Genomic DNA, 22,589 nt, shown 5'->3' on the forward strand with positions numbered 1-22,589 from the left:
TAATATACTAATTTTCCTCACTTTTAGTAGTTTCTGCATGGTCGCATTCTCAAGTACCAGTACCAATAGGCGAAATCCCAATAGGGTGGTTAATTTACTATTCTTCAAAATTACAATGAAATGTCGGTCTTGGCCATTTGATTCTCGAGTCACATGAATTGGTTCGAGTCATGCGCACTCGAGTCCAAGTCGAGTCAATGCACAAATTACTCGAGTCCAAGTCGAGTCAATGCACAAATTACTCGAGTCGAGTCATTTCAGTATTTTGAAAAAATTGACTCCAGTCAAGTCGAGTCATCAGAAAATCGTAACTCGAGTCATTACAACACTGCATTCGAAGTGTTGAAGGCGGAACCTAGCCTTACAACTCCGCATACAACAACGATCAAAATAACGTGTCCACTCGACTTCGATCGATAACGAAATTACTGCCCTAATCATTAAGTGAAGACCTTGAAACTAGACATAGTATCACAAGATATATACCATACGAAATATTGTCACCCATCTCGCTATGCAACATCGTCAAAATCAGGGGCGGGCAACTTCTCCAGGCGGCGGCCGGATATAGGAAAATTACCCTAAGTACTGGCGGACCGGATTGCTGAATCGATACATTATTCGCCAATTTATCCACATGTACACGGAATTTATCGAATTTAATGAATGTATTTTAACGACAGCAATGTCACTTCTAACCCATTTCTCGCCGATATTGACGAAGACAATGTAGATTTGAGAACAGCATTATTGCCGCACAGGCGCCGCCATGTCTGCTTCTCACTGATCAACTAACATACGGTGCAATCATAATACCAAACTTAAAATTCAACATTGAAGGCTATTTTTGGGGTTCCAGGGCGACGAGCCGAAAAAAATTTATATTTTCGCAATCACTACCGTGGTAGCTTTCGATTGATACCAGTTTTATCAAATTTAATGCTCGGCAAGCCGGTCAAACATTACCGTCAAATTGACTTCAGCCAAATGGAAAGTGCGACGTAGACCAATTTCACTGAGCCGTAAGATTTGCTTATGTCCACACCATATAGGACACTATGGTGCAATCAGGGCCGTAACAGCGCTTCGTCAGTCCCCCCCCCTCCCTAACAAAAAAAAACGTTGGTCTTGCCCCCCCCCCCACATAGGGTGATAAACCGAACTTATGGGGGGGGCTTTCCCCCCAGACCCCCCTCAGGCTATACGCTGCTTACCGCTACTTATAATGTACCTTGGTTGTCCGTTTAGTGAGTCAGCTTTGCTTGCCTAATCGCGCAAAGCGCGAGAAATTTCTATAATTCATGACTGAATCGGTCAATATAATCGGTATTGCATATAGGGGAGATGTGGTACCGATGGATCACTGGGACCGAAAATACTTTGAAAATTCTCTATGATAATTCCATGATTACACTCCGTGAACTTGTCTACACTTGCATGCTGGCAAAATCTTTCCTCGCGTACAAAAAAATTCGACGTGCGCGAGCTATGGGGTCTCTCACGGATGATTTTTGTTTTGGGGGGTCGTAAACTAAATTTAGATCGACATATACGTTTTTCTTTGTAACCTTCAACACGAACAGAGCGGCAATCATTTTTATTTTGAAGTGTTCGGCTTTTATCAGGCTATATAATGGCACCTAATATTTTGTTCAGTACTTTGCTTGAGTGGACTTTTTTCGATTCATGTATAAAATTCGTAGGGTGGGGACCGATGATACAATAGCCAAATCAAGCAAAATAATCAAGCATACTAATCATGAAACAAATGAAACATGCCTACGTACAGAATATCTTTATGTAATAATTGCAAATGATGTTTTATCGTTATAACGAGGTATTTGGAAGTCACGCGGATGATTTTCGGGCAATATGTATGTACCCTCAAATTTATAAGTCCGAGCCTAAATCGAAACGTGATTTTATGACAACATTTGAGTTAATATTTATTCTATTTTTTGACAGTTGCGACCGAACATTCTTCTTTGGCTTGCTGCAGCTTAGATTATAATACTGAGCAAGAAAAGTAGCCACATCTGAGTTTTTTAGGGTATATGTGTCATAGGTCCCGGGGTCGTGTGCCATTGGACCCACCGGGTGGGGACCGATGACACGTTCGAGCAACAAATTTTGAACGTCCATAAATATTTTTTAAAAAGGCGGATATTCAGGTTTATGCGCGCGATAGGTAGAGCTTGTATCAAAGTGCTGAGCCAGCAAAAGGTCTGCTGTTTTCGGCAGAACATTTCGGGGCCAGCGATCATTTTCCAATTTTTGATCCATCGGTACCACATCTCCCCTATATTGCTATCAATTTTTATCCTCTCTCTGCTCACGTAATTTAATTTACAGGTAGAGCTGAGTAAGGTGTGTTAGAAAAGGTAGGACCCCTCAATAATAATTGAACATCTCCGGGTGTATACCCGTTGGCAGGAACGAAACAACACTTCGTCAGGACCCCAAAAAAACTTGAGTCTTAGGCTCCCATAGGGTGATAAACCGACTCCCATCACGTTTGTTCGCTTTTGCGACGAAGTTACAGTTGTACTGTTCAGTTAGCCAGCGCAAAGCGCAAATTTTTTTGATAATTCATGATAAAATCGGTCAATAAGATCAGGAATTGCATAGATATAGTGCTATCAATTTCTTGTCTTCTCTACTCACGTAATCAGACTTACCGGTAGAGCTGAGTGAGGTGTCTTTGAAACTGTAGAGCCCGTAAATAATATTTAAACATCTTCTGGCGGGCTGACCCATTGGTATGACTTCGTTACATGATGTTATTTCGTGACCTCCTGTCTGCTATATCACAAAATATAGAATCGCACAAACGTACTAATTTTTCCCTGCGGGATGGTTTGTCTTGTGAGGTTCAGATTACCAAGACAGGAACATTCGGCGCCAGTTATTTAGGCGCCTATGGACAATTAAACCTATATGTATTTCGTATATATAACGAAGTTTTCGGTCACCATAAGGGCAGTCCTTTTCGGCCAAGGTTTCTCGCTGCCGATCGTTCTGGCACACTTCTTGGAGTCGCGTGTCACATTGCCTAAAACTTGATATGTCTTCGTGCGTTGTGGCGCGGTAATGGCCAACGCCGATGTGCCCATTTCTATAAATCTTGCGAATGTTTCTTTGTGGGATGAGTATAGGCCTACCCAAGAATCATAATATTTGGCAACTGGAAATCGCGCCTAGCGCGAAAAATTTTTGAAAAAGTTGCATCAATTTTCAAAAAATACTTTATAATTTCTGCTAATTCACCAAAAACTTTTGGGCCCCCCTCGAACTCGCCCGCCCCCCCCATTGGGGGGTTTGGGGTGCGGCAGTTACGGTCCTGGGTGCAATCCTTGATTAAGATTTCAAGGCGTTCGATAAGCCCGGTATCCCAAATTTACAAGATATCAATTCATTAGGGTAGAGTACATGGTAAATGCCGATAATGCAAGGCTTCTCGCTTAGGCGAACTTACGCGTAAGCTCTACTCGCATGCTGCGCAAAAACGTATATAGTAACATACAGTCACTAAAATTTGACGTTTAAGCAAGTAGTGAGGAATCTCGGCAGACTGGGGCCGCGGGCGACATTATCATGTAAGACGGGAAACTGTCCGCGGGCCACATTATCATGTAAGACAGAAAACTGTCCGCGGGCCACATTATCATGTAAGACCAATGATATATATCTCATTGTGTAAGACGGGGAACTGTCCACGGGCCGGATCCCGGCCCGCGGACCGTATATTGCCCGCCCCTGGTCAAAATCAACACATACCAATAACAATGTGAACTACAACTACAATGTGACGAATTTTCTCCAGTGTTGTCCATACTATCTTTAAGGAGTTAGCACAGTAGCACCATAGCAATTTACAACGTTGTAAATTGCTATGGTAGCACACGCTGATGACACCTGCTGTCCGCTGGGTCCGCAGTTTAGTGCAAGCTGCAATCCATTGGTTTGCTGCACTGAGCTGGCCAACCAACAATAACAAAAAAGAACAGGCAAAGCAGTTGGACCGAGTGGCTGCAAGTCGTCCTTTTCATCCGTAGCCGAGCCGAGTAGAAGTGCGAAACGTCGGTGCTGCATTTGAAAGATTTATTTCTCATTTGCAAGGTACGAACTCCAACCATACTCGTTTCCGGGGTATGTGGACTGGTATAGACGAGTTTCAGGTATGCATTACCATTCATCTCTACGCTTCTGTTTTTAATTTCCTCGGTGAAAGAGGGTGGTAGAATATATCTACCACCAACATAATGGCACACATCAGTGAACGAATCCCATCATGAACCATGACGACCATAAGAAACATTAAATATTTGAATATAAATTCTAAGAAATATATGAATTATCATGTACAGAAACTAACAAACTTTGACATTTTGATTTGAAATAAAACATTGGATTTTGTGTGTGGACTTCTTATTGCAACACATGATGATTTTGATTGGAAATCTTATGTAATTTGTTGTGTTGTAGGAACTCGTATCCTACTGAGTAGTTAACTAACTACGTAACTCTCATTTCCATATACTGAGAACGCCAAACAAGTACAGATAGGACAATGCAGGAAAGCGCATGATCATGTTATTTCGGACCCTTCCCTGATTCATGTATTGTTTTATTCAGGCATTTGCTGCTACTATGCAGCGTAATCCGGACGACAGAGATTTGCATATCAAAGTCAAAAGAGCATGTAACGGCATCAATGAGACAATTCACATGATCGCAAATGATCCTTCACTCGGCATGTACAGAGTTCAGCAACACGTTAAGAAGTCACTTCCGAAAGTAGTAAACTCTGATAATGAATTAAAAGCATCAAACTCCCAACTACAGGTATTTTATCCAAGCTTTTGTTTTGACTTGGTTGATATTGTAAGAAACTATTTTGCTGGATCTGATCATTTTATCATATTGTAGTGTTTAGTTGTTATTGCTGCTGCAGTAACCCAATCATGGATTTTTAAACGCTTCTGTTATGAAACATTACAATGTGCCACGACGTAGATTTCTGACATTACTACATTAGTGTGATTTTAGATTTTGCTGGGCACTGCGAGAGTATAACTGTTTTTCCCGGTCTAACAAGTTTCTATGTTCATTGTTCATTGATGCAGCTAGTTTGGAGCAGAATGTGGGGTGAAGTGAAACTCACCCATGTTGAGTTGTTCAAACCAATATAAAAGCTACTAGTGGGATAGGAAAAAATTTTCTGTAGAACTTAATATATCATGTGTGCGTTTTGTCATTCAAAGACTGCACCTTGAAGATCCGCTTTGAAACCAAACGTCCTCATTATAGGTGCAATTTGACAACTTGTAAGCTGCTAAACTGAGCAACTGCCAATAATTCGTCTTTACAATAATCAGATGTGGAAGATAATGTGGAAATCGTATTTATTGAAGATTGCATTGTTGATTTTGGAAGCGTTGTGTGTCCTTGCATTAGTTCAAATTGATTAACTTCAGAAAATCTGTGCTCACCCCATCCTGTTTCAGAATCAATGTAACCAACATCATCCATAATTTTTGCCAAAGTAGTAATGAAGATTGGTTAAATATATAATTTTATTAATGCTTCTGATGCTAGTTGGTGTGGATGGTAATCAAATTCATATTTGTAACAAACATCTTTGTACGTAGGTCATCTTCTTGACAGTCTCCATTTCTACAGTCACGTTGAAATGAAATATAATTTTCTGTTTTGATTATTTTCGATCTTGTGCTTTCCAAGTATTCTATGTTTTCCAAGTACACTATGGCGCAGCCCACGAAAAAATTCAAATTGTTCCCTGGAGCTTTCAAGCTTTTCACCCCTGAATCAGCACTGCGAAACATATGTTTGTAAATATTGGTCCTAGAATAATTTATAAAGTTACTGGAGGATTTTCTTAACCTTCATTTGACACAAGTACTTGACGTGAATCTATGTATATTTTATTTATGGGGTTTATAATAATGCAGCAATCCTGAAGTAATGTTTGAGACATGCAATCAAATTAACATCTGATCTTTTTTACTAGCACACACCGTTTTCAAATTCACTGTTAAACTCCTGCAATCATCTCATATGCTTACTGGCAAAGATTGTCAAAGTAGTAACTGTTGTCGGAATTAGTAGTTCTGCTCAAGTACAAGTAGTGACTTTCTATATATGTTGACATTATGGCAGGTAGCAGGCTGCTAGTGACGAATAAATTTACCTGAGACGACTATGTAGCATACTTATTCCGTCATTTTCTGTGTAGTGTAACTGAGTAAGCATCTGTTCCCTAGATGCTTTGATGATGTGTCGCGATTGTCACAAGCTATTTGCAGACCCAATTAATTAATTTAGATATCCATTTTTAGGGCCTGGTATATGATGCAAGCTATGCAGATGAGGCAATCCAGAGTATAAGGGACAGTATTGACTGCTTCACGAATATGGAGAAACTATTGCGTGAAGCTACATCAAATGCAGCTGTGATAAAGATGAAAAAATCGTCTCCGCATGTTTTGTAGTATAGGCTAATTCACATCTCGATGTACTGCGTGTGCAATACCTTGACCTTCCTCCTTTTCCGCCGTATATTACTGTTCAGATTTTGAAGTAAAAATATAGTTATTGCAAATGTGCATCGCTTCCAGGCAGAACCTAGCTTTTATTGTATTAAATATTGAATGGTAAAAGCCGAACCGGACGACGTAATCCTAACTAAATTTAACCGACAGTCGCTGAGCGATGGCTTGCTACCCATTCTTCTAGTGATAGTGGGCGAACTTGAATAGCAAGGTCAAATTTCCGTTATCATAATGACGATCCCGTATATCAGCTCAGGGTCCTGGCTGATTTCTGAAGGATGCTATGCGATTCACTAATTTATTGATATGTGACGCGGAAGATCAAGCTTGGTGATATTGTGTGCGCTTGCGGTAGCTGGCCGTGCGCTTTTGATAGCTTTCTAGTCGGCAAGATACATGTTCGTGACTAGCTCAGAATAAATGATCGCGTAATGTTACATGATCAAAAGATTTGGTGCGCTAACTACGCAAGATACGAGGAAGCTAAAAGTTGCCAAGCAACATATAGCAAGACGAGCGGCGTTGAGAAGTATATTCATATTTGAATGAACCAAAATATTTCAGGCTGACAATCGTCAGAAACTATGAGAATTTTATGAACAATCGTATCACCAAATATGCGGTGTTGTGTTTATATCCATAAAATTCTTGAATGAATAAATGAATCTATTCTGAGGTTGTTACGCCAACATCCAACACAAAAGGATACCAATCGCTGCCTCCGTCCGGACAATAATATATAAAACGTCAAAATTATTAATTGGCAAATCCACCGCCATCGTCAGTAGGCCGTGCCGACGAGTTGGAGGCTCATCGCTGGGCTGTCCTTCCGGCGTCCTTACGAAAATCAAACTGTTCAGTGTTCACCTTATCCGCGTCAGCGGTGTCTCACAAAAAGCCTAGAGGTGGGCCATCGGCAGTTACGGAAAAATAAGAAGAATATCGGCCTGGTGTAAATGACCATAGAAGTCGACAAAATACCATGAATACCCCAAAACAAACAAACAAACTGTTCGTTACATCGCATGGCGCCTTGTGCTTCACATTGTGCCTTGACCAAAAAAGGAATAGGTCCGTAGCCGTTGATAATAGGTGAGACGTGATAAAAATCTCTTAATCGCAGGACGCGGTAGTGTGTAGTAACTTATGAGAGCGTACATCCCGCCTTTTTCTTCCCCTCAACCCGTTCTCCCCTGAGAAACTGATCGATCTGACGGGCCTCGAACAGGCCTTGGTATTTCACGTGCTGCGCAAATCTGGCGGCGACCGGGTCCGACATCATCGTGGCGATCGCGACTACGTGATCGTTTATGACGTAGAACGCCGCGAACTTCTTCTGCTCCAGCGCTTCCTTCTCTTGCACGATATTGCCAGATTTGTCGACGCTTTTGATGACGACGGAATCGTACTTAGCAGAGTAGCCCGCGTAGCGAATGCTGATGCCGAATTGCACAGTCCAGAAAAACGGCACCGAGTCGATAGCACTCGGCGGCGCAGAGCCTGGAACATAAATAATTCTCGGATGCAGAGATTGATACACTGAACTATTTGGGTGTAATTGAACATCGCAAAAGCTTTATTATGTCCTTAGCAACCTACTGACTATAATATCATGTTTTTTTTAATGGTAGGCCTACTCGCGGAGGTGATTGTGGTGTTATATTTATGATATGCTTGAGCCCGACGATGGTTTCCCGTTATTATTTGGTATAGTACTCATGAGCATGACATGCGGACTGCTGAGTGAATAAACTTCGATTACGACTTGTAAAGGCGCCTGTCTAGTAGTCAGTCTTGCACAGAAGTTCGGTGACAATGCTATATGATGGCAGCGGTGGGATTCTAACCCACACAATCGAAATGACTGGTGCCTAAAAGTACATGCATAAGTAGCGATTTACTAGACACCTAAACCATTTCAAGTTGAAGTAAAAAATGAAGGTATGAAAATTACCACATGTAAAAGTAGTTTTTAAAAGTAGACGTGGTCGAGGGGTCGCGTATTTTAAACGGTTAATCGGAGGTTTCTGCCAAAATTGCTAAGTGCATCTTAGCCATGAATGCATATTGATTAACTATACAACAAGTAGGTGGGATAATTATAATTAAACATATATTCAGTTACCGTGATGGAGGGGACTTCTTCGCCCATGCAGTTGTTTGACAATGTCACTGGTAAAAGTTAGGCAAGAATATACCGAGTAGTTTTGCCCCAAAAATTGAGTGGAAGCATGCTGTCTACAAACAGCCACTCGATTAAGTTATACCTAGGCAAAACCCAATTGAATAGTAGGAAAAAGTATATTAGTAATTCACTGCTGGCCACTTCTGGGACGGATTAGTTGGTCTGCTCTGTATCAGAATGCCAATCGACCCGTGGGAAATTCGGGACATACCCTTCTTCGCAGTACGAACGATACTTTTTGCCGCCAACTGTCCGTGCTTGTGTGCCATTTGCCAATGTTGAATGTTTGTCGCGCGTCCCTCTGTAATTGGAACATGGCATTGGGAACTGCATACTGCACATCCGCTACACTTGTGACGAAAACCTGTCATTTGCATCGGAAACGACGCGATGTCGCCGCCCGCGTACAAGCCCTCCACGTTTGTGCGCATTTCGCCGTCTACCAGGACGTAGCCGCGTTCGTCCATTTTCACGCCGCTGTCTCTCAGAATCTCGGTATTTGGGATGACGCCTGTGTGAGAGGGAAATGACCTTGGAAGGCGAATTCGCGTCGGCGCTACAAATTCAACTGATTCAACTAGGTCTTTCGAATCGTAGAGGGTCTTTTAAAAACCAAATCGGTTAAACAACGATCCGCTTCGGGTATATAGATAGATAGATAGATATAGTACGTTCGTCCCACGCATTTAGAAATTTTCAACACGATCAGCTGTGAACATAACATTGTCTATCAGGTGCCGCTGCGGCGTCTGTCACTAAAATACGAACAGAATGCCGCGTTGGTCACTTACAAGAGTTGCATTTCGCCAACAGTTGATGCCACTCGAAATATTGAGAGAAATCTAATTGAAACTCCCAATAGGACTGTGTGATTTAATTACGCGCATGAGACGTGCGCCGTCATCATAACGTTATGTAGGCCTGTGTAGGCCGCAGGAATATTAAATATTTTCAATACAGATGCTGGCCGCACACGCAAAACTGCGTCAGATACGGCGCGGGCACGTAAACGATTTGCAACCTACCGATACCCAAAACCACGATGTCCGCGTCAATTAATGTTCCGTCCGTCAATCGCATCTGATTAACTTTGTTGCTAGCGGCGTCGTAAACGAGCTCGGTTACTCCAACGCCGGTGTGGAAAGCTACGCCTTTCTCTTCGTGCATTTTCATGATTAAGGACCCGATTTGGGGACCTAACGAAGATTGAAATGGAACCTGGAATCAGTAGAATGCGTATTAATCGTCTTCGAAAGTGCCGATCGCGGGCGGACCGAATCAGTGAACCAACTTCGTTCAAAGTTCATTTTATATAAAATGGTATCCCGGCATTCGCCCAACTAAAGAATTGTGTGAACGTGAGGTTCACGTTTGCGTTCTGTGCGTGAACCTCTGGAATTTGGAGACTCGCGTTCGCAAACGAACCTTGGTAGGTTCTGCGCTGTGAACCTTTTTCACGTATATTACAGCATTTCACGTCCTTATAACATCTTTGAATGAAGTACTTTACATTCAACTTCGGACCACTCTCCACATGGCGTCAGCAGTAAACAAGCATGCACCTTGCCAATTGCAAAAAGTTAATGTTTTGTTAGAAAAGTTTTCTCGAAATATATAGCTTTCCGTTTGTGAATATTCAGTGACTCTCTGCAGTGAACTTGGTTCGCAATCACACACCAAGAACGAAATGCACTACATGTAGATTGTATAGTCAGCGATTTGCGCTTATTCAACCAATCAGTTTTTGACATCAATTAAATTGATATACAGAATGCATTGTTGTCTAATGTCAAAAATCTATATCTTGATTTGATATGTTTAATGTATCATCAAACGAATTCCGTCCGATTGGGTGTTGGCTACTACGGTGTATTACTTGTTTATGAGGTAATATCTGTAGTAGAAACCGATTTTTCACTCTGATCAATATCATAGTAGCAATAGTCACCCGCCTTAGGAATAGGCCTACATTGTCCGGTCTAGCCTATGCCGTTATGGCGTAGGCTTATATTCTCTTGCAAGTCCACGTCGAAATTGTGGGCAAAGCGAAGAAATATATTGATTTTATGGCGTAATTATAGCATTTGATTGTTCCAATTGATATATTTGGTAATGCTTATAAAGTCAGCCTGTTCGTCAGCATTGTAGTATAATGTGGCCTGAGTTGCAGGGATGTCACTGGGATATTTCGAAAAAACCCAGATTTGGACGCTAAATAAACCCAGATCCTACATTTCACTCGAATTTCTATGAGATAGCTCAGAAAATGGAGACTGACAGTCATTATTTTCAGTCATACAGTCATAGAGCTTAAGTTTTAGCCCTTAATATTGAAACTACAGAAGTTCATACTATACATTTTCCTCGGTTAACAATGCGAATCCAACAAAAATATGTCGTTTTCCTTTTGAAACATTGCTACGAAAATAATTGCTGCGCGTAGCTCCGAAAGCTGACGTGTGATAAATAAAATTATTGCAAGTGTGAAAGCAACCAAGATCTTATTATATTTATTGATACACGGCAAATTTGTTGGAGTGATACTATAGCATTCAAGTCTTGAATCGTTTTAAATTGTATGAAACGGTTCCTATGAGTTGCCCTGTGAACATGACTTTCTGCGACCTGGAAGTTGGTATTCAATAATGCTCCATCGCATCATGGCAAGGCCTCTCAATTTAGTAGTGAAATAGTCTCTCAAGACTATGTCATTACAATACAACGAAATCCATTGACAATGCAGCAATCAAGCAGTCAATCGACAACTGAAGCTAGTGCATTTTACTAATCTAATATAATTGATTTTCGAATATAAAATTAATCTGACAAGCATGATGTTGAAAAAAAAACAGATTCAAGGAAAAAAAAAACGGAAACTACGGTGACGCTCGAAAAGAAAAATCTGGGTGGAAAAACCCAGGAGTGGCATGTCTGCTGAGTTGTAACTAAGTATGGGGCACATTCACATATTACCTAACGTAAATGCAGGGTTAGAATTTGCAATATGACGGCACAGCTTCGTCTTCACGTTCGTGTTCACAAAGAACCTTTCAAAAATGTTCGCGTTCACACGAACCCGAACCTTTCAGTGTTCGCACCATTCCTATACGCCCAATCTTGATAATTTTATCTGCGACATTTCACCTAATTTTTTTGCTACATGCAGAACCTTAGATTATCGAATGTGAATATGTGATCATACAACATCAACACGCCATGGTTAGCGATGTGCATCATAGTTGATTACCTTCGAGCGAGTCCCGCATACAACGGTGACCGACTCGCATTCCTTTTTCTTCGCTAGAAACGCCGCGATTTCCATCGCTATAAACGAAGATCCGATCAGCACAACTTTATGACCTGAACGAGAGGAGATCCATCGATCGAAGTTTAATACGACTAGAATACCCCCACGCTATAAGCGAAAAGAGTGTGTATTCGGGCCCGTCGTGCCGAACAGGGTGGTACACGTGTAGACCCTAACTCAGAATTATATCACCGTCATATAAATCCTATACGTTCCTATATGTATGAATACCTTGCTATACGTTCCTACGTGCATGCGTGATTTGGATTAAAATCTTGAACTCGATTTATACCGCGTTGCAAGCTTGAGGTAGGTTTTGGTGTCGTGCGCCATGGGTGTATATTCACACCCGTATATCAAGGGTGATACACGGTGATACACACACTCTTTTCGCTAAGAGTGCATGCTCATTGGGGGTCCATCAATCAGAGATGGTACTTCTACTTTCCCGGACTACTCAACAAGGCTATGCCTATACTTGCACTGGTATTGATTTTTCGGCAGAATTTCTCACTTTTAACAATTATGATTATCAAAACTATCACGTAGTTATGGGATGAGTTTGTATCACTTTTACGAGTGAAATTGTCATCATACGAACTACGTAACATAGGGCCTGCTGTGTCACGGTAACGTATCACATTAATTTAGTGTCATGATGCGTTTTTCAATTCCGCTGCCGAGTAACCGCTAAAAGTATGCGAGCCCTAGACCAAGACATATACTTTTTGAAAGTATACTTACGCAAGCATTTTCAGACTTTCATTTTCTACTTACCCTTCAAGTAAGCTACTTGTACTTGTAATTGCGCAAAAATGTACGGCGGTACTTCTACAGTGATATTGTTCGGTGGTGGTCAAAATCGTCTGAAATTTCTACTCAAGTACAAGTGCAAGCGATTTCCAAGTAAGTATACAAGCCTAGTACTCTCAAAACTTGAACACTAAATCAGGCTACACCCTCCAAAGTATCAGCAATTCGTTATTGCCCAATCTCTAGATCGCTGGTAACGTAATGACTACTTGGACCACCTCCGCGCCCAACCACGCTATACCCTCTCCAACGCACCGCGACATGATTCCGCCATTTTGTTCGCATCGTCCACAGTGCGCAGCACGTGAATGTTTTCACAATCGTGTCCGTCCATCGGCTTCAGCGTGCGCGGCCGACCGCCAGTCGCTATGAACGCAAAGTCGTAGGAAAGCTGCGTCGTGCCGGCGTCGTCCTTCACCGCGATTTTCTTCGCCTCGTTGTCGATGGCTGTGGCCTCCTGGTGAATTGCAACATTCCTCATTGCGGGGCGCGGTTTTTGAGCGAGGTGGCCTATGGATATTTGAACAAGCCCCTTGGCCGACAGAACCTGGGAGTCGGGCTTGACAAAATCGAGTCCGTCAGTAATTGGGTTCCGAAAAATCATCTCTTGATGATACTCAACTCGAATCATTACACGTATCTACTCCATGCAGATTCGAACTCGAATCACTGTGACCAGCCCTATAGCTAGGATTAGCAGCAAATGAGTCTGCGCTCGAGATAACCGGACCCCGATCCGACATATTTATTCGCCTATTGACAGTTAAAACATACCAGTTCATCGCTTGCCTTTTCTGCGTTATCTTCTGTTGCTTGTAATTCAATGAGTAACGAGCACGGTTCTTATTTTCATGTTCTACGCTCAGGTGGTTTTCTGATTGTAAGACTATAGTCTACAGCAGTGATTCCCAACCGCGGCCCCCAGCTATCCTTGTTGCGGCCCCCACAAAAATATGGAGAAATCGATTTATGATATAAAATAAAATATATATTTTTTAATTAGGATTGCAGGAAAGTTGTGAGTAGAGTGCTAACGTTATGTCACTGGTGTTTCAATGCAATGTGCCCTAACTTTCTAGTTGAACGAGCAGTAGCTATAGATATAGGTATTGATAACTAATCTATGGATAGATGTACAATTGTACAACACGGGACTCACGGTTGAATACGCCGAGATGCGTATACTGCTGAGCCGGCTAAAAGCAGCATAATCGGTAGTCCTATAGCTCGCGACCCAAGCGTCCGAATAAATTGATATGTAAGGTCTTTATTGAAAGCTAGTGCCGCTCTGATTCCGAAAATACGAATTCAAATCTGGCCAGGGCAATAAAACTACTCCGAAATAGCCGCCGAAGGTCGATGGTTCTGAACAATGGAAACGCGGCAACACAATGACCATAACAATGGCCAGTGGCGTCGAGCGATTGTTCGGAACTATGCAAATTTTCATATTTTAATGACTATTTTGGGTTCGTTTCATTGCCTTGGCCATATTTAAATTTGTATTTTCTGGATCAGTGCGACTCTTGCTTTCGATTATGACAGTGGTTCCCAACCTTTTCCCACCCAACTATACCATTTCGAGATTTTATGCAGTGCTCGCGTACCACCTACATGAGTTACGCGCGCCGAAGACGGTCAAAAATGTTTCCACCGTGTTGAGCTGCCGAAGGCGGCGAAACAGAAAATGAACTGCCCATTTTAAAGCGCAGTTTGGGATTTCTGTGATGGATCCATTTGGACTTTCTTGCAGTCAAATATATTAAAACAGAATTTGGTTAGGTAAGAATCCCAATGCTGTACGACTAGATCTCCTCCCCGTACGCCGTCATTGGTGGGATTACCGCTACCCACGACGACTTCAAAAAACTAAAAATCAAGCCCACCTGATTTAATAACAACCTTCGGTCGAGAAAAAAACATAATCTACTCGCGTACCACCAGGAAGACCTTCTCGCAGGCTACCACTAGTGGTACGCGTACCATAGGTTGGGAACCACTGGATAAAGACCGGACATATTAGACATATTAAATATGGACGCTCGGATCGCCAGTTATAGGACAACCAATTATGCTGCTTTTACCGGGCTCAGCAGTAGGCCTCTCAGCGTTCAAACCGTGTATCATGTGCTGCGCATCAATCTGTATGTTACAAATCTATGGTTAAGGCAAAACCCCGCAGCAGTTGTCCAGTTCTCCTCGATTTTACTCAATTTTGTGAACTTTTTATTGATCTAAAGCAGTCACAAATTCTATAAAGCTGCAATAGGTTAATCAGTCATTTGGTCAAGTTGGTAAGCGCTTTGATGCTTTATAATAGGGTTACCATATTTAGGAAATCTGAAAAGAGGACACTTTTTCAAAATTTCAGACTTGAAAAACTGGTGAAAAATCCTAAAAAAATGGTAAATTTTCCCCACTTCGAGGTCGGTTGACTACAAAAAAGGTCAACTTTCTGGCTCAGCTATCGAAATACTCGCCGGAGCGTTACTTCAGTGGTGATTTACTCTATCTCAGTCGATTTTGCCCTATATTTAACCAGCAGTCTCGTAAAAGAGAACAAAATCTCAAAAAAGGACATTTGGGCGTCCTCCGAGGACACTTTAAAAAAAGTCAAAAAAGACGACAAACCCTCTTAAAGGAGGACGTATGGTAACCTTACTTTATAATTTTTGCTATACTTAATGAGTGTATTCGTGCGGCTCCCACCGTACTTTGAAATTCTAAATTTTGCCCTCACACCTAAAAAGGTTGGGAACCACTGGTCTACAAGGTCGTTTCGACATATTCCCATCTTTTCATTTTACCGCTATTTCGTGGTACTTTGGAATGATGAAAATATATTACTAACTATACTGAATTGAAAGAAAACTACAATGCGTTCGTGCCAATCAGCAGGGAACGTTCATGGAAAATCTTTTAGTGAATAAATCAGCGATGTTTGCTGCGATATATGATGCATTTTTTATCAGCAATCAAGTATTGTCACAGATATACGCCACGGTGACTTGATCGCAAAAAGTTGAGGTTGAGAAGAGAGTGCCATTTTTTCAACCAACTGCCCGCCGTGCTGGTCGTTATACTCGTAAAGTCTACTACGAGAGAAAAATTAATGAAATGCGGTTTCAAAATAAGCTATTCATCTGTGCTCAACATCACTATTCCTCACTAAAGCTGAAACGGCTTCGACGATGGCAATTGGCAGCAGCATTCCAACGAGGGAGAATCAGCTGATACGGGCAATGGCCCAGACACCGCTAAGGCCGAGACGCTTAGAAATGGGCTTATTACTTCCCTACGAAATCAAGATTTACGAGAGCTGTTTTTGTTGGAACTTTGCCCGTCGCCCATGTTAGAGAGCACAGCGTCGTACTGACTTAAAATATTTTAAAACGTGGTTGCTCAAAGTATGGCCTATTTTGTCTCGATATTGCATTCTTGCGGCCAGTGGCCTCTACGAAATTTGAAAAGTGGCCGTCGACCCGTTTTGAGTTGGCGAGCACTGCACTATGAGAACATGAATTGACGTATTCGCAAATGCGGCGATGTCCGAATTTGCTCCAAACTACCCTAATGCTAGAAATCGGATACAATGCATAAACTCATGAGACACCTGTAGGTAGAATTCCAGTTTGCGATCAACTCTAAGTATTCCGTGTCTGCGTTTACCAATTGCATGATAACCCCTCGCAACGCAGGACCGCAAAATCATTTTGTAGCATTTTGCGTCTCTGGATGATCTATACTTCGAGCAGTACGACTATATTCAATATGCCTATTGCGTACTACACCTACCGTTCCAAGTAGAATTTTCACGCGTATATCATCATAATACTGCATATTCGGTCGGAGCAGGATCGTATCCGGGTTTGAGTCCGGCAATTTACTCAATTTAGCGCGGTCGTAAGGCAGTCGGGACTCGGCACAAATGATTGTAATATTGCCGCTGAACCCGCTCTTGCGCAGTGTTTCCGCGCAGACGAGAGACGCCGGCCCGCCGCCAACAATCAAAACAGTCTGGCCGTCATCAACACATTGATCTGAAAGATATGGATGGGTAATCCATGAGCGGATCAGAGGTCAAAGTAGCAATTAAGTAGCAAAGTATACTTCAAGTGGTAATTAAAATGATTCGAAATAGTTGCAGAATGTAGATTTGGTCCCGTGGTCGCATAATTTTTCAGCAGTTAGCCTAATTGGAGGTGGCTACTCACGAAATTGCAAGATGAATCGTTAATCATTTTTAGTCAGCCTTCAGGATTACTGGACCATGCCACCTCATTTTGTCGCTTGCCTTTTTCATTCAGTGTACTGTACTGTACCTCTTGTCTACTTCGCCTATAAGCCAAGGTGGGTGTCTGATCTCAAAGACCACTCCAAGTCGTTTCGACACCTTCCTATCTTTTCATGGTATCGCAGTTCTGTTCTGTTTTGAAATGATGAAAATATTAATAAAACTGATACTGATCCTGCGTTAGTTGCGAGATGCACCTTGTATAGTCTTAGAATATCTAACAAACTGCTAATTAAAGGTATGCGCCTCCTCGACCAATCTACTTTTAGAAGTACTTTACAGCCCATTATTATTTTCTACTTTCACTAGAAGGAGTTTAGGCATGTCTTGGAAATCGTTCATTCTACTTGTACACTTGTACTTGAGGGAAAATTTACGTAAACACTTTGGTCATTTCCAATAAGTATAGGCCTACTGTCACCCTTGAAGTATTATTTGACTGAAAGTCAATGGAGTCGGCGCGAGTAGCGCTTCTTGAATATCGAGTATACTTCGTTGTTCATTAGCTCGTTGTACCATGCAAATCCAACCAACTTCAACAATTACGTCTACATACCAACATTGCTGTTAAGATGTAATTTCCTTTTCGCACTTTTCAGTTCGACAATGTTTGCTTGAACTGATATGTCGCCACTTCCGGAGTCAACAGATACCTGAAAATAACAGCGAATATTTCTTGTTCAAACCTAATCTCAATTCCAGTCGCGCTTCGGGGCGATAGAGCAGATCGCGACCAAATCCCCACACATCAGAAAGAATGCATTTTTTAACATTCGTTTGCTACGTTTTTACGCGCAGGTATGACACGAATAACACGCAGACAACAGTTGTAAGCAACTAAGCTCTATGAAACATGTATGATGTATCATATCTGTGTCTCATAATCCCGCACTCGCTCGTTGCACAATGCACATGCACAAGCACACCCAACCACTAAAGCATCCCACATGTCTCCGACGATGTTTTCCTTAGGACGAATCTTATCATGAATTCAAACCAATTTGCGTAATGCAAAGGCGATTTTCATGATCAAAAGTCATATTGTAGCAATGAGTTTGGTACGGTTCTCGCTTAATGGCTATAGTTTTCGCGATAATATTTCCTTTGTTGCAAGAAATCCAACAAATATTGGTGGCGTCGCGATTTAAAATTATACGATGTTTGCTATATAATCTGCTATATAATCATCGGTTAATTCTCCGATAACTTTCACACCTGGTACGTTGGAATTGAGTCCACCCCTGGGTAATCTTCGATGTCTCCGGTCCTTGCATTAAAACAAGCACCGTGCCATGGACAGCGAATTACACCGTTGCTGATAGCTCCTCGCGCCAAAGGCGCGCCGTAATGAGAACATTTATGTCCGAGAGCAGTGATTTCGCCATCTTCGTGGCTAGAGACGAGTACGTTGTAATCATTGTAGAATGATATATTTCATAGGATTTGTATATTGGATGAAGTAAATTACAACGTTCAACTTGAGAACAGACATACCGGATCAGTAAACACTTTCCGTGATCGGCCACATCGACTTCTTTCACCAACGGTAAATGGCCTTGAAGTTCGCTGATGTTTCCGACAATTGCTTCAACATAATCAGTAGCAGGCTCCATCGTTTTATGCTAAGAAAAATCAGACAGCGTATTTGGTAATACGATTGCATGCGTAATGAGTACATTCCGAATGGATGATGCTGTAGCTTTGTAAGCTGTCTGCATAAACTGTAACCTGACTGCCAGTACCGCGTAAACAAGAATTGCGTAACTCCATCGACTCCATCCAAAAACGCTTATCACTAGTGCGTTCGCGCTGGGCATAACAGCGCTTTATTGCGATTTGCGAGTGACAACGCCTGTGGTAGACGCGGCGTCCTTCAGCTCGATTTCAAAGTGATTTTGAGAGCAAACTAAACTTGTGCATTATCATGATGATAGGACCACGATTTCGGTGCATACTGGTGAGGGCGTTTTTGTAATGACGTAATTTTTGAATTCGTGATTTTGATGCTTTTTTTTCGCGTTTTGTAATTGGCGTTAACGTTTGTAGGCTGTAGACTTGTGTGTTCAAACCATGATCACCAAACAGTACCGGTATCTAAATAAATGTTTATACGTTCAACTGTTGTATCTAAGTTACAATGTCTCTATGTGAATGATTTAGTAAGTACCATAGCCCAAGGTGCAGTATTAGGAAGGCCAACAAGCCCAACATACATCATAGACATTTGCTGCAATGGCCTTGTAATTCATATCATTTAATGATTTTGATTGTATTGTACCTTTATATCCTTACGGTACTGCTTTTGACGAAAATACGCCTATTTTCAGATGTATAGCATATAATTTGTTAGCGATACATGAAGCTAAGATTGCTCTTGAAACCTAGTTTCCACAGAAACTTTGTTGAAATAAATAAGATACGCGTGTGCTGGGATTCAATGCTATTGACCTTCTTTTTAACTACGGTATACCAGATGTAGGGTTTTTATCCATGTATTGACCATTTGACTATTCCAAAATGGCAGCCAAAGGTATGAAAGGGCTACTGGCATGGTGCAAAAAGAACACCGAAGGTTATAGAGATGTAAATGTTACGAACATGTCCTCTTCATGGAAAGATGGATTAGCCTTCTGTGCTTTGCTGCATAAATTTCACCCCGAACTGATAGACTTCGACTCGCTCTCCAAAGAAAATGTGCTATACAATAATCAGTTGGCATTTGGAATTGCAGAGGACCTTGGCATTGCCGCATTCCTTGATGCAGAAGACATGGTAAATATGAAAACGCCAGACAAATTAAGTGTTATGACTTATTTGTCTCAGTATTATAACTGCTTCAAAGATAGCAAGCCTGGGGAACATGATGCCAACCAAACTGTTGTCAACCCAGTGAATAACCCAAAAACTCTCGATTCCCCAAAGAAGGCAAACGATGTAAGTCTTTGCACGATTTGTGGCAAAAAAGTACACCTCGTCCAGAGATATTTCGAAGATGGAAAGCTCTACCATAGGACTTGTCATCGCACTAGCTCTCTAGATAATATCAGGGGCAAAAATTATTTCATTAAACAGACAAAGGATAGAACAAACGACTCTCAAAGTGTAACTCTACCTAAGGTGAAGGGGGGAAATGAAGCTGCACCAACGTCCACACCTGGTGATCAAAATGAAATGTCCGTAACTACAAGCAGTGGCGATGCTGGGATTGATAGAGTTGACACAAGGCATGAGGACTCTGATAAAGACGATCAAGCATCCTCCAATGGTACAAATGACAATACTTTTAAACCTCTTCCCAAACCGCGAGTCAGAACACTGCCGCCGAATACCAATGCTGCTACAGATACTGTTATGCAGTCAAGTTCTAATGGTGCTTCAAAGCCCGTTTCTGATGACGATCACAATGATGATCTCAACCCGTTCGGTTCAGATTCTGATAGTCAAGAAACTTTATTATCAACATCATCTGAAGATGACACAAATCCTTTTGCCTCTACGACAGAATCGAAGAGTGGAAGTCAGAAGACAGGGCAACAGCAGTCAGAGTCGGAAAACGAAGGCAATCCTTTTGGTGATGATGACATCGATGAAGTGGCGGATGAAGGTTTTGGAAATCCATTTGGAGACTGTGACAAAGAGGAAAAAATTGAAACTTCTCAGCTGAAGCCGAAACAACCGGAACGCTTCAACCCATTTGCCAAAGACATCAGCGAAGAGCCTGTTGTCGAAAGCAAGAAAATTCCTAAGAAAGCCCCTCCGCGACCTGTAAATACACCTGCAGTCAAAGCACCCCCAAAGAGTCGTAAGAAGGCACCTGCACCACCTCCGCCAACATGGAAGCTTGATTCCACTCAGAAAATGGTTGAAATGAACAGGGCCAATGAAAGAAACGAGAAATTCCCACAGAAGAAAACAGTGGAACAAAAACCAATGTCGCCACGCAAGCCATCAACGAAAATGGATCGATTTAAGTTGCGAAGATTGTCGACTCCGAAAACACGAGCGGCACCGGGTTACGGACATCCATTGGTAAAACGAAAAGTACATATCGCAATGACCGAAGACGAAATAACAACAGAATTGAAACTGATTGATATCAAATTGACTGACTACGAGACCAAGGGTGTGAAGCTGGAAGAAATGCTAAGATTTGCCATGAATAAAGATGTGGAATGGACAAACGAGGAGGATGAGCTTCTTAACGAGTGGTTTGATCTTGTCAATAAAAAGAATATTCTGCTAAGAGACGAGTCCGATCTCGTGTTTCAACTTCAACAGCAAAGATTAGAGCAAGAACACGCCGACATCGAATTTGAGCTGAGAAAACTTCTGAACAAACCAGACTCTGCGAAAACCGAAGAGGATAAAAAGAAAGAGGAGGAATTACTGCTGAAGCTCGTGGAGGTTGTGGAGAGAAGAAATGTAATCATAAACTCCATAGAAGAGGAACGACTGAAAGAAGCGGAGGAGGATTCAATGTACGAACAAATGAAATGGATGAAGGAGAATCCAGGTAAAAAGAAGAAAAAGAACAAAGTAAAGAAAATGTTCAGCAAGAAGGACAAAAAGAAGGAAAAGAAAGTCAAAGACAATCAATGATCCATATATCTACGTCAAGCATGCAGCTGCACTTCGATACCTATTAACACAGTTTAGTATTGAGAAAAGTTGTCATTATAGATGGGGTAAAAAACCGTAGCATTATCGTAAGACAGTTCCTGTAATGTGCTGGTTCATATTGCAGTGCAACTGTCAACACAAAAATATTCATTGCACTTGATATACTTCGAATTTCCAAGCCTGGGCCTGTAGGACGTTGTTAATTAGTAGGCTATATATTGTATAGCATACTAATGGTGACCTGAACTAATCATTTGTGGGTAATACAGCCCGTACGAGATATGTAGTAACAACATGCTCCAATTAGCTAACTTGCAATTAATGTTATTTATTGATTTTGCAACGTCTTGTGTGATTTTGAATGTTGGTGTTTCAGAAATCTTGATGTACAATTTTCTGCCATGCAATAGCCATCTCTACACCCTGTCTGCTTTTAACTGGAATTGTTTGTTCTACATATTTTATATCCAGGATTTGGACATGGATATCAGTGAAGAATAATTATAGAGCAAGGAAATCAAAGAGCCTACACACCACAGCAAAAGTAGTAATCCAGTGCAATTTCATGAATGAGCAGTCATTATTTGAAGATTTCAATTGTGTTGCGATATATCTTTGCCGTCATGCTTACCTATATAACAATGCATTCTTTTGTTGCTGATACATCACTTTTAAATGCTTATACTAATATAATCCATTGCGAATATATGCCACATTTGAATTGGATTTACACCTATTGGAGATAGGATGTAGGTACCTGATGCAACCTACATAATTTGATGATTTAGAGCCAATAGT

General features: G+C 41.5%; 3 protein-coding genes across 5 annotated transcripts; 2 read left to right on the forward strand and 1 right to left on the reverse strand.

Moving 5' to 3' along the window:
• The first annotated feature begins 3,962 nt into the window (after positions 1-3,962).
• Positions 3,963-6,626, forward strand: LOC145434271 (BLOC-1-related complex subunit 8-like). 2 transcript variants are annotated; one of them, XM_080311631.1, is made up of 3 exons: positions 3,963-4,119; positions 4,636-4,845; positions 6,360-6,626. In XM_080311631.1, the coding sequence occupies exons 2-3, from the start codon at positions 4,651-4,653 to the stop codon at positions 6,510-6,512; spliced, it is 348 nt and encodes a 115-aa protein (XP_080167757.1). In that variant the 5' UTR covers positions 3,963-4,119; positions 4,636-4,650; the 3' UTR covers positions 6,513-6,626. The 2 variants fall into 2 exon arrangements, with proteins under 2 accessions (XP_080167757.1, XP_080167756.1); XM_080311630.1 differs by having other exon boundaries at positions 3,975-4,178.
• Positions 6,627-7,090: 464 nt separating this feature from the next.
• LOC145434269 (apoptosis-inducing factor 3-like) lies at positions 7,091-18,931 on the reverse strand. 2 transcript variants are annotated; one of them, XM_080311628.1, is made up of 11 exons: positions 18,666-18,931; positions 18,387-18,564; positions 17,728-17,824; positions 16,673-16,917; positions 13,133-13,334; positions 12,005-12,117; positions 9,783-9,975; positions 9,122-9,268; positions 8,969-9,058; positions 7,713-8,072; positions 7,091-7,289 (listed from the first exon to the last, which is right to left on the reverse strand). In XM_080311628.1, exons 1-10 carry the CDS (start codon positions 18,782-18,784, stop codon positions 7,717-7,719), a joined length of 1,740 nt encoding a protein of 579 aa, XP_080167754.1. In that variant the 5' UTR covers positions 18,785-18,931; the 3' UTR covers positions 7,091-7,289; positions 7,713-7,716. The 2 variants fall into 2 exon arrangements, with proteins under 2 accessions (XP_080167754.1, XP_080167752.1); XM_080311626.1 differs by having other exon boundaries at positions 7,091-8,072.
• Positions 18,932-19,537: 606 nt separating this feature from the next.
• On the forward strand, positions 19,538-22,512 carry LOC145434267 (uncharacterized). Its single transcript, XM_080311624.1, has one exon. The coding sequence runs from the start codon at positions 19,689-19,691 to the stop codon at positions 21,768-21,770; it is 2,082 nt and encodes a 693-aa protein (XP_080167750.1). The 5' UTR covers positions 19,538-19,688; the 3' UTR covers positions 21,771-22,512.
• The last annotated feature ends 77 nt before the right edge of the window (positions 22,513-22,589 follow it).

This window comes from Botryllus schlosseri, chromosome 2 (assembly GCF_051294905.1).
Source record: "Botryllus schlosseri isolate E-star chromosome 2, Bs_hap1, whole genome shotgun sequence".
Lineage (NCBI taxonomy): Eukaryota > Metazoa > Chordata > Ascidiacea > Stolidobranchia > Styelidae > Botryllus > Botryllus schlosseri.